This window comes from Miniopterus schreibersii (assembly GCF_964146895.1).
Source record: "Miniopterus schreibersii genome assembly, chromosome: 8".
NCBI classification, from domain to species: Eukaryota; Metazoa; Chordata; class Mammalia; order Chiroptera; family Miniopteridae; genus Miniopterus; species Miniopterus schreibersii.
Window position 1 is genome coordinate 36,974,105 of NC_138109.1, and position 11,439 is coordinate 36,985,543.

The 11,439-nt window shown below is 43.0% G+C and overlaps 1 protein-coding gene across 12 annotated transcripts in view; it reads left to right on the forward strand.

Moving 5' to 3' along the window:
* Positions 1–8,709, forward strand: part of FGGY (FGGY carbohydrate kinase domain containing) — a 354,457-nt gene extending 345,748 nt beyond the window's left edge. For 9 of the 12 annotated variants that reach the window (XM_081145346.1, XM_081145349.1, XM_081145350.1 and 6 more), the window contains 2 exons: positions 250–311; positions 5,450–5,679. In XM_081145346.1, coding sequence (XP_081001472.1) covers positions 250–311; positions 5,450–5,531 — 144 coding nt within the window. In that variant the 3' untranslated portion in view covers positions 5,532–5,679. Of the gene's footprint in view, positions 1–249; positions 312–5,449; positions 5,680–6,278 lie in introns of those variants that run through there. The other 3 variants (XR_013999411.1, XR_013999413.1, XR_013999412.1) reach the window with 2 other exon arrangements.
* Positions 8,710–11,439: the final 2,730 nt, after the last annotated feature.

The window sequence follows — 11,439 nt, forward strand, 5'->3', positions numbered from 1 at the left end:
CTGTTTAGGCCTGGAGGCCTCAATAAGCAACCATTTATTAAGCCCGGGCTGTGTGCTCATAGATGCATCTTTTAGTGTTTATTGGTGTTTTATGCATTCCCATTACCAGAGAAAATAAGCCGGGGCTGGGGGGAAAGTTGGAAGAACTAACTGAGTATCGTAAGGGGAAGTGAATTCTAATTAGAATCTCTTGCCTGGGACAAGCCTCACTTCGGTTTTATCTTTCCAACTCTGTGTTCTCTTTTACAGGAGGCAATGGCAAGAATGAGCAATGTTGGGAAAGTTGTATTTCCCAGACTTGAGGATAAAAGGTAAGTTTATGTCTTTTACATGCACAGTGCTAAGGAGTAAGAGCATGTAAACACACACAGCTCTGGAGCTGAAATAAACCTTGGAGGTCAGCTAATCCAGCCCTTTCATTTAATAGTTGGTAAAACTAAGTCCCAGAGAGGTAAAGTCATTTTCAGTTGCCTCTGATCACTAGGTAGGACCAGACCTGGGGGTCAAGTACAGACGTCTGAGCGCTCAGACCAGTGTTCTTTTGCCTAGGTCATTAGCAGCAAATCTCTTCTCCTTGGTTCTAAAATATGGATCTCTTCTTATATCTTCCATCAAAGCACACAGTAGCATCTATCTGTTCTTTTACTCTTTGCATCACTTGGCATTGAGGGCTATGTCATGACCTTGATCAGTATTTTAACCCCAAGTCACAAACCAATAATTTATTGAGCTCCTGCTAATTCAAGGCATTGTGCTCATTAGCCACAGATTTAGAGGGGAATACAACACAATTTTATTTACACACAAAGATAATTTCCAAACAAAGGGATAAGTTCTACACAGCAGTCCAAGGAATTAAGGAATGTGACCCTGTGGGGCTGAGAGGAGGTTAAGTCTAGCTGACTTTAAATGCTTAAAAGAAATTGTCAGATGGACAAGACAGGGAAGGACATTCTCGGTAGAGAGAATAACGTGCCAAGTTATAAAAGTGAGAGCAGCACCGTATGTCAGGCAACTACAAACAGCTCATAATTCTGAAATGCAGCCTGTGAGATGGGTAGTGTATGAGATGGGGAATGGCGGACTCGAAACTGGGTGCAGGGGAGTGCGCAGGCTCATCTCGTGGGAGTTGGAGGCCATGCTAAAGACCTCAGACTTCATCCTGCAGCCAAAATAGAGATACTGAATTTTCAGCAGTGGTGAGACCTGGTCAGGTACAGAGTTTAGAAAGATTCCCCTTAGAGGATGAATGGGAGAAGCGGAGAGATCGGGTGGAAGGCTTTGTCAATAATCCAGGTGAGAGATGAAAAAGACCCGATTCACTGGTAGTGAGTGTAAAGAAAAAGGGACAGCCCTGGCCGGGTGCCTCAGTTGGTTGGAGCATCATACTGAACACCAGAAGGCTGTAGATTCAAATCCTGGTCTTGGCACATACCTAGGTTATGGGTTCAATCCCCAATCGAAACACTTACAGGATCAATCTCTCTCTCTCTCCCTCTCTCTCTCTCTTCCTCTCTAGAAGCAATGAGCATGTCCTCAGGTGAGGATTTAAAAAAAAAGAAAAGGTGAAGGGACAGTGTGCAAACACCTTTTCTAGTATTTTGAAAGTACTTGAGATTGAGATATAAAAGCAAATTTCACCTCATGCAATGGACAAAGGTGCTGATCCCACCAAAGCACCTCCAGTATTTAGCACAGTTGGAAATAATCCGTGGACAAAGTAATCCACTTTATTTTCATTTTCTTAATGAAGGTCTCCCAATGGAGTTGGGCTGTTAACCCTCCAAATATAAACGCCTCTCTAAATAGGGGGCTGAGAGGACCTAACATTGGGGAGCTCAATTCAGGAACAGTGAGCGATCTGAGTTCCTGATATAGGGGGAGCCATGGGTTAGCAGCATCCCCCTTTTGCTGAAATTAGAAACAGATTATTCTTCCCCATCTCTTCGCTGACCCTCCCATGACTTTTAAGGGAAGTCTGTTTTTAAGTTCTTGCAGTAAATCCATGTGCTCCTTTTGCAGAGAATCCTTAGTTTCTGGCTGTCAGCTGGGAAACGGCCTTTGTGGAGGAGGCACACACAGTGCTCTCGCACCATCTGCAGGCTGCCTGAAGATTTGCAAGTGCAAAGGGAGCCGGTTTCCTCTGAGCAACTCTCTCATCTCTTTGACTCAAATCATATTATCTGTACGGAACATGGACTTAGTTCTGTGCCATACGGAGCAACTGACCAAGTGTGGGGAGAACTTGGGAGAGAGGGAATTTACTTGAGTTTAAAAGTCAGGACCACAGAAAACATTATCTAGTGACTACATAGTTCATTACACCTTTTAAGAGGATCCAAAATCTCATCCACATTCCTAGACCAAAAATTTTTTTTTTAAATCCTCACCCAAGGATATTTTTTCCATTGCTTTTCAGAGAGAGTGGAAAGGACAGAGAGAGAGAAATATCTATTGGCTGCCTCCCGTATGCACCCTGACCGGGGCCTGGGATCGAGCCTGCAATCGAGGTACATGCCGTTGGCCGAAATCAAACCGGGGACCATTCAGTCCACGGGCCGACACTCTAACCACTGAGCCAAACCAGCCAGGGCATGCCACACCAAATTTATCTGTGGTTTTAGGGCAGTCCCTTAAAAGTGCCCTAGAAAAATTTGTTCATCAAAAGGCATTATCAACAGACTATAAAAGCATACCACAGAATGAGAGGAAATATTTAATATCATATATCTGATACGGGATTAATATCCAGAATATCTAAAGAACTCCTAAAACTCAACAGCAACAAAATAAGCAACTCAAATTAAAAATAGGCAAAGGACTTGAAAAGACATTTTTCCAAAGAAGATATGCAAATGGCCTATGAATATATGAAAAGATGCTCGATATCTCTAGTCATTCGGGAAATGCAAATCAAAACTATAATGAGATATCACCTCACACCCATTATGATGGGAACTATCAAAATATATGTATACATACCAGCTGTTGACAAGGATTTGGGGAAATTGGAACCCTGTTGGTAGAAATGGAAATGGCGTAGCCACTGTAGAAAATAGTACGGTGGTTTCTCAAAAATTAAAAATAAAATTACCATATGGTCCAGAAATTCCACTTCTGGGTATATACCCAAAAGAACTGGAAGCAGGGGTTCCAAGAGATGTTTGTACACCCATGTTCATAGCCGCATTATTTACAGTAGCTAAAATAGAGAAGCAACCCAAGTGTCCACCAGCGAATGAATGGGTAAACAAAATGTGGTACAAACATACCATGTAACATCATTCATTCTTCAAAAGGAAGGATAGCCTGATGCATGAACATGGATGAGCCTTGAGGACATTATTTTAAATGAAATAAGCCAGTCACAAAAAGACTGTATGATTCCACTTATATGGGATAATTAGAATAGTCAAAATTATAGAGGCAGAAAGTAGAATGTGGTGGCCAGGGGCTGGGAGAGCAGGAAAAGGGGAGTTATTGTTTAATGGGTAGAGTTTCAGTTTCGAAGATGAAAGGAGTTCTGTGGACGGATGGTGCTGATGGTTGCACAGTGATGAATGTTCTGTTAAGGCCACTAAACTGTACTCTTAAAAACAGTTGACATGGCAAATCTCATGTTATGTATATTTTACCAAAAAAAAAAAAAAAAAAAAAATTAGGAATAAAAAGAACAGGGGGGAAAAAAGAAAGTGGTTTGGACCTCAGCTTCCCATGTGTAAAAAAGGAAGAGCATTCCTCTCTTGGCATTCTAGGGTCATAAAAGTATATAAGAGCATTAGTTCACATTTGTTAGCACTTGACAGCTCACGGAGTATATCATGTTCATTTTCTTGTTTAAAACTGTTATCACCCTCTTAGAGCAGGGAAACTGAGGCTCAGACAATTTTTAAAAGTTGCCCAGAGTCATCTAAGTTTCTCTGCCTGCAAAGCCAATGTTTTTCTTACTGTACAAAGAATGAGGCCAGCAAAGTTGCTGCAGAGTCGTCAGGATTAAAATTGTAAATCTTCAAGTACACGAGAAGGGTTACTGAGCCAAGCTCCCTTCCAGCAGTTTTGAGATGTCCATTTCAGAGAGTGAAAGAATTGCTTAGCGTTACATTGTCATTGAGTATCATTAAAATGAGAAAATCGCCATCCCAAATCATTCTATAATTAATTAATTTGGAGAGTCAGAGTGGGTTAGTAGGACCCACGTATAGCTAGGTTAATGATAATATTGGAATATTTTTTTCAGTAATCACCATAACTAACTCTGATACCACTTACTACGAGCCAGGCAGTATTCTAAGTGCTTTTCATGCATTACCTCATTTAATTCAAACTACAGCTCTTCAGGTAGACCCAATATTTATTCTCATTTACAAATGAGGAAATTTAGGCACAAACAGGTTAAGTGACACATCCAAGGTCACACAGCTAGTAAAGGCCAAGCTGCTATTCAAACCAGACTTCGGAGTCCAGCTCCCAAAGCTGTGTTGCCCCACCCCGGGCACGGCCCTTGAGTTCCTGTAATGCTTATGGTAGAAATGCTTGGGGGGAGGGGACTCTTATGAACCCAATCAGCATGTTTACAAGTAGAAGTTACAGGCGCTGCTTACAATCTACCCCAATTCACAAGCTTCGCCAAAGCTTCCTCATGAAGACTTCCTTTCAGAGCGCCCCAGAATCTACCAAGACGCGCTAACCTGGCTTCACCAACCCTCGCCCCTTGTCAACTCCTCCCAGTGGGAGGAGTAAGGACACAGTGCGAGTCTTCAAATATAATGTCTCAGCTGCCCTTATCCCTTTCAGGACTGGGCTGCTCTGCCATCTGACTCATGGCCAAGACCATGTTCTGACAGGTCTCCCCGAAGAGTCACCTGGGGAGTACAGGAGGTCAGGGTCCACTGTGGGACGCCTGGAGGGCAGGGCCCAGCAGCAGGAAAGGGTTTGTCATGTTTTCCTGGGGTTCCACTCCCAGATAAAGTAGTCTGCAGAGGAAATGTAGGAGTTGCAAAGGGTGATTAAAGTGTTTCATCTTGTCCCTGGCAAGGCTGTGGTTTTAAAACAGTCGTCAAACCTGGGACCAGTCATGTGTGAAGTATTTATTAAAGCCGGGAATGTGAATGGTCTTGTGTTAAGCCCGGGACTTTCTGTACATCACAGAGAAGCCTTTCAAGTTGGACAGACCTGAGTGTGAATTCCAACCCTGCTGATTTTTATGTATACTACTTTAGATGTGCCTCTCTGAGCAAATGTCTTCACTTCTAAAATGGAGATAATAACACTCCAGGTAGATTAGAGTTAATAGAGATAATAATATTCATTGCTCAGGAAGCTGTAAGCATTGAAAAAATGGGAGGTATCTGCAAACCCATAACAGATATAGTTCCGTTCTAAATGTAAAGGGAGGTGCTGCAGAACAGCTTGTCTGAGCTCATTCGGCTTATTCACTTGTCTCCCACAGATACTATGACAAGAAATATCAAGTATTCCTGAAGCTGGTTGAACATCAGAAGGAATACGCAGCGATCATGAAAGGGGACTGAACAGAGCTCGCAGGTGTCAGCACAGAAGTTCCTGCGGCATTGCACCAGGGACGTCTGTCACTTCATCTTATATTCAGGACCCTTTAGGTATCATCATATCATTTCTGTATTATCTTTTAATAAAGAAAACCAAGACATGTGGAACCAGAACTAGAGGCTTCCTTTTCAAAACATCGCTGTTGTTTACTTGGCAGTTTCCACAGGCACTGCCATGGGGACAGAAGTTTCACATGGGGGTCACAGGATTTCCTAAGGAAGTAGGCCTTGGGGGTCATTCAGGCCAGGGGAAATGTGCACTTGTTCATTGACTCACTGTCAGCAATTAGATGAAAGACATATTGCTTTAGGCAGGACATCTAATCTTTATAATACAGGTGGTCAAAAGCTGTTAACTTTTTTGGGGAAATAATTTCAAACTTACAGAAAAGTTGCAAAAATAGGAATTATGCAAGGAACACCCAAGTACCTAACTTTTACATTTCAAAATTTACCTCATTTGCTTTATCATTTGTATGTACTCTCCACACTCTTATGCATACATATACATTTGTGTATATATGTGTACATATACATGTGTTCATAGGCATGCATGTATGTCTATTCACACAAATTTTTTATGAGTCATTTGAGAGTAAATTTCAGTAGATCTCGCTTTTATGTAGCACTTTTATTTAATCTGCCATTCATATTCCAGTTTTGTCAATAACTCAATGATGTCCTTTATGGCATTTTTTCTCTCCTGTACAGGGTTCAGTCTAGAATCAGATACTGCATCGAATTGCAGAATCATCATTTTTCAATCATCATAGTAAAGATATGTCCAGGCAGGAATCGTCAGTGAATTTTGATGAACAACAGGATGTATGCATGTTCTTCAAATGTGTTCTCACAGCTTGGCTATTGGTTACAAGAAGAAAAAGAATGTTAACTATACAGGGAAGAAACAGGACAGCATCCTGATTGGGTGATCAAATTAACTGCAGCTGGCAGATGGATACCCTGTGCCTCAGATGTGATAGCCTGAGAAGAACACAGCATCACAGGGTTAGCTGGGCATGCATAGCCTGAATCTCATCAGAAGGACACATCACAAACCCAAAATGGGCAGCATTCTGTGGGGTTTTTTTTAATGGACTATATTCTTCAGCAATGTCTGTGTCATTGAGACAAAGAAAAAGGCTATGGGAAAAATTTCCAGATTAAAGGAAACTTAAGAAACAGGGTGGCTAAACACTTTTGATGTAGACAAGTATTTGGAAAAAAAAAAATGGTTGCTTTAGCTGACACCATAATATACACATCACACCATTTCAGACCCAAGAGTGAGTGCTAATGTTGATTCTAGAGCTGTCATAGCTCCAATGAGTTTGGGTAGAGGGTAAATGGGACTTCAGCACATAAGTCAGCAGGTAGAAAAGAAAAAGCCAATACAACTCAGTCAACAAAAAGCTTTTGGAATGCTGCTTCTGTGTCAGGTTTTGAGGTGAGCACTGAGGGACAGGTATAAATGAAACCTGTCCCAGCCCTCAGGGAGCTCCCAGTCTAATGAGAGACTGAGAGAAGCAAATCGATGACAGCACATCGTGACAGCTGCCGCAGGAAGAGAAGGCGCCTGCTGCCATGAGCACATCAAGCAGTCGGAAAGGAGGCGGCGGTGAAGGGATGAAAAGCGACATGGCATGACTGTGAGCCTGACTTGGCTTTCTAGGCCTGGCTTTCCCTCTTACTAGCTGTGTGGCTTGGAGAAAGGCCCTTAATCTTCCTAAGCCTCAGTTTCCTCATTTTGAAAATGAAGATTAGTAGTGCCTACTTTACAGGGTCATAATGAGAATGAAATGAGATAATTCCTGTAAAGCATTTAGCTCCCTTTTCTGGACTATGCGTATCTTTTTGTAGGGCCTGACATCTAAAAGATGCTCAGAAGAGTAACAATCAAACTTGCTGAGTGCGACGACCATGCCCAGTTGCAAAAGCCAGCTCTACAACAGCATTCAACAGTACTTAAGGGATATAAAGATCTTAGGCTGTCTAGGGTGAAGGTGGGTGTGGGTATCCAATCCAGACGCAGGAGGAAGCCCAGTTCATTCATCTAGACCCCACCAGAGCTCGGGCTGGGGATAAGAAGGGTTGGGAGTAGGCTCAGCACCTCGGAAGTCAGGTACAGCAGGATCCCGGCAACATGTCAGGATGGTCAGGCAGGCTTGAGCTGCTAAATCTGGTCGGCACTGACTCAGAACCTGGGCAGGCCTGGGCCTGCTCATGCAAAGCAGGGCTGAAGGCAGTAGCTGTGCATGGCTGAGAACACAGAGGTGTGGCAGTGAGTAATTACCAACCATTTCCCAGGTCCTTCCTGTATGTTCTCTCTCCAGTCCTCACTACAGCGCTGAGAGGCAGGCAGCCTTAACCTCACATTCCAGTTGAGAAAGTTGAGGCTCAGAGAAGATCAACAACTTGCCCAGAATCTCTCAGATGATGATAGAGACAGGATTCAAATCCAGATCTGTCTGGGTTCAAAGCTTTGGGGGTTGCCTCCTTGTATCTGCTGGAGAGGAATTGTGCCCCACCAACTGCTCTGTAGTTACAGTGCTCATGCTGTGGGCAACCAGCCCTGGGTGCTGGTCCTTCTCTCAGGCAACTCAGATCCAAACAAAACCTGACTTAGGTTCCCACTGCTTTGCAGAAAAAGGAAAACACACACACATAAAGCAAGGAATATGGGAACCCTAGAAATCCTCTGGCACCTCAACAGTGGGGAACAGCTGGAAGGAGGGCTGAAAGACCTCGGGGGAGATGCTAAACCTCTGGCTCTCAGTCTCCCCCTCTGTCAGTGGGGCAATCCTGCTACCTGCCTCCTGGGGTTGGTGGTAAGGATTCAGGGGAAGAACTGTGCATGAAGCCCCTAGCACAATGCCTTGCAGACAATAGGCTCTCCACAAATATTGTTTCTACGGTGTTCTCTTTGTGCCACCTGGCTAGAGGGTTAATCCTGGAGAAAACAATTCTGGTTCTACCATAAAGCCAGTGTTTTAAGAAAATGTAAACATCTCCATGGATTTCTATAACCATGTGCAGCTCGATAATAAAAACTTTAATGGCTCCAACACTCACCTTCTTGCCCTGGGAAAGGAGGCTTTGGTGAATGCACACATGCAATGTATAAATATATTTAGCATTTATGAATAAGAATTACAGTGTGGCCAGAGTGGTGTGTGGGGTTTCTGTTTTGTTTCGTTGCCTACTGAAAGCGTCCCTTTCAAGTTGAAGCCAGCCTTGCTCAGCCAATCGTTTTGCCAAGAACACATTAGGGTTTTTCGTTTTGGTCAAAATACTTCCCATATGTGAGGAACATAAACGTGACTTTCCAAGCAGCCTAAGAACAAAAGCTGGGGGAGAGGGTTGGGGGGAAAAGACAAGGGTGACAATGGTGTGGCCTGCTGCAGAGCAGCCGTAGACCACAGGACCCCAAGCCAGAGCATGCTGGACTCCAAAGGAAGCATCTAGAAGGGATCTCCTCTTGTGAGGACACCAGACTTGGGATGGTCTTTATGGGCAGAGCAGCCTATGTTGTTGCCAGTTGCACTGAGGAGTAAGGGATGAAGAAGTACAAGTTCAGAGGAAAGCAGTAAAAATATTGTAGGATATCCCTGGAGACTTCCAGCTTTGAGAAGGTACCAGATCCGCAGGTGAGGGTAGCAAGCTGGAACATTAAGGTCTTAGTGTTAGCGTGGTACACTGTCTCAGACAGGCCTGGAGATAGTCATGTTATTCGGGTTTACTTATTGATCTTCTGCCACTGGCCTGTGAGCTTCTGTAGGGCACTGACCCTCTTAGGACCGGTGTCCTCTGCACCTAAACAGCTCCTGGCCTGTATGGGTGGGTGCACAGTAAATAAATACACAAACACAAGACCTTTTTCTGCACAAAGTAGACTGGTAGAACTCAACCTATCTCCAAAATTACTCACTTCCAGGTCAGTCTATGATATGCATTAATGTGCCTTAATTTAAGAAACATAGAAAAAATTAAAATGTGACATGGTTATTAAGGGTCTTATACCTAAGGACTTGTTTTTAGGTTTTGTTTTGTTTTGCGTGCACGCATGCACCACACAGAGATGCATAACTACACACCTCGCTTTGGGTTGTAGCTCAAGCTCGGAAACCTTTTGTGAATTTTCAGCGTTGCTGCCGACCATTTCCTGTATGATCTCTTATGGGAAACCAGTTGCTTCGTAGTTCAGAAATACCCATTGTTCACCAGGGCTGTGGTACATATGCTTTCAGAATTCAAGGGCATAGTTACAAATAATTACCATCAAAGGGTTTTAAATGAAGGACATTGTCGCTAAACAAGAAACTAATGACTGAGCAGAGCTGTGTAATGTAATTATACTTCAGATGGGCCTTCTGATGAATTACAGAAGAATCTTTGTGCTGTCTCTTGTCTCCATAAACGCACTTAACTGCTATTGACAGTAATGGGAGGGAGTCTTGAATATAAAAAGCTTTTTTTTCTTTTCCAATTTCTAGAGGGAGAACTTAAAAAGAAAAGGTACATTTTTAAAAGGGATCTTTCTCCCAGTACTTCTGAATATTCGACAATTATATGAAATTCGTAAAACACAGCAACTTAAATAAAAACAAAGACGACTGCTAAGAAATCCAGGTTTCTCAATTAATCATGAACCCATTTGTCTTATGGTTAATCCCCCCTCCCACAGAAAAAGTATTTAAAATTACATATTAGAATAAATGCTTCTAAAGACCTACTTTTTATTGGCTTAAGTCATGCCTGAAGTCTTGATTAGAAGTGTTTCCTTATTTAAATCTAGGATGAGCCTGACTCCCTGCTGTATAATTTTAATACATACAAAATGGAAAATGTTTTATTTATTAATCTCTGGTATTTGGGCAAAGTCAATAATGATGCCTTCCATTTGAATATTTCTTGACAGTTTCCATAGTGGTTGTACATACATTATCTCAACTGCTGCTCATAATAAATTAATGAGGTTGGTCCAACAAAGGTTGGGATCCCATTTTACAAATACAAAAACCGTGGCTCCAGGAGTTTAAGTAATTGTCCCACAATCCAGGAGCTGGAACGTGGAGGCAGGACCACTGTGCCGCTTCTGCCTAAATAAATTCAATTAGCTTATTTGTGTAACAGAGGATGATTCATTAATTTGCTAATTGCTCTTGCTTCCCTGGTTCCCCGCTTTAGCAGATGCATAAATATCTGGGCAGCTCCTTCCGATGCTCATTGGTTGACCAGAGTTCTGTGTTAACTCTGTTGGCCAGCAGAGGTAAGGTGAGACAGCCTCCAGCCCAGGAGTCCCTGGCCCTGCCTTCAGATCGCAGCCTCACTGCTTACTCACGGACACTGTGTGAACTCATGCGGGCTAGTTGAACTGTGAGTGTTTGTTCCTTGTCTATAAAGTGGGAGAAAAGAAAAGCTGCCTCACAGCTGATGTGAGAAAGAAATGGGATGATATTTCCAAGTGCCTGGCACAGTGCCTGATATAAAACCTAAGTGCAACAACTGTTAGTTTTTCTTCTCAACCAACCCAGATTTACATTATAGAATTTCTAGAAGCATTGCTTCTGGTCAAGCTGGACACCTTTATATCCAGTGTCTGTAGGCGAAACTTCTATGTTCCATCAGTGACCACCATTCATTATTGGGCTCTTCCTATTTCAAGGGTTCCTGTTGATGTATAAAGGGGCCAGCGTCTGTGAGGAGAGAGGGGAGGGGAAATACATACGTAGAGATTGAACAACCACAGAAATCTCCTGCTCAGTGCCCAACATGATAATGAACCACATGGAAGGCTTATGTGCCTGCACCCAGTTGATAGGCGCTGCCAGAGGCCCAGGGAAGCCAGTAACGTAGGTCTGTCTGCAAAGAC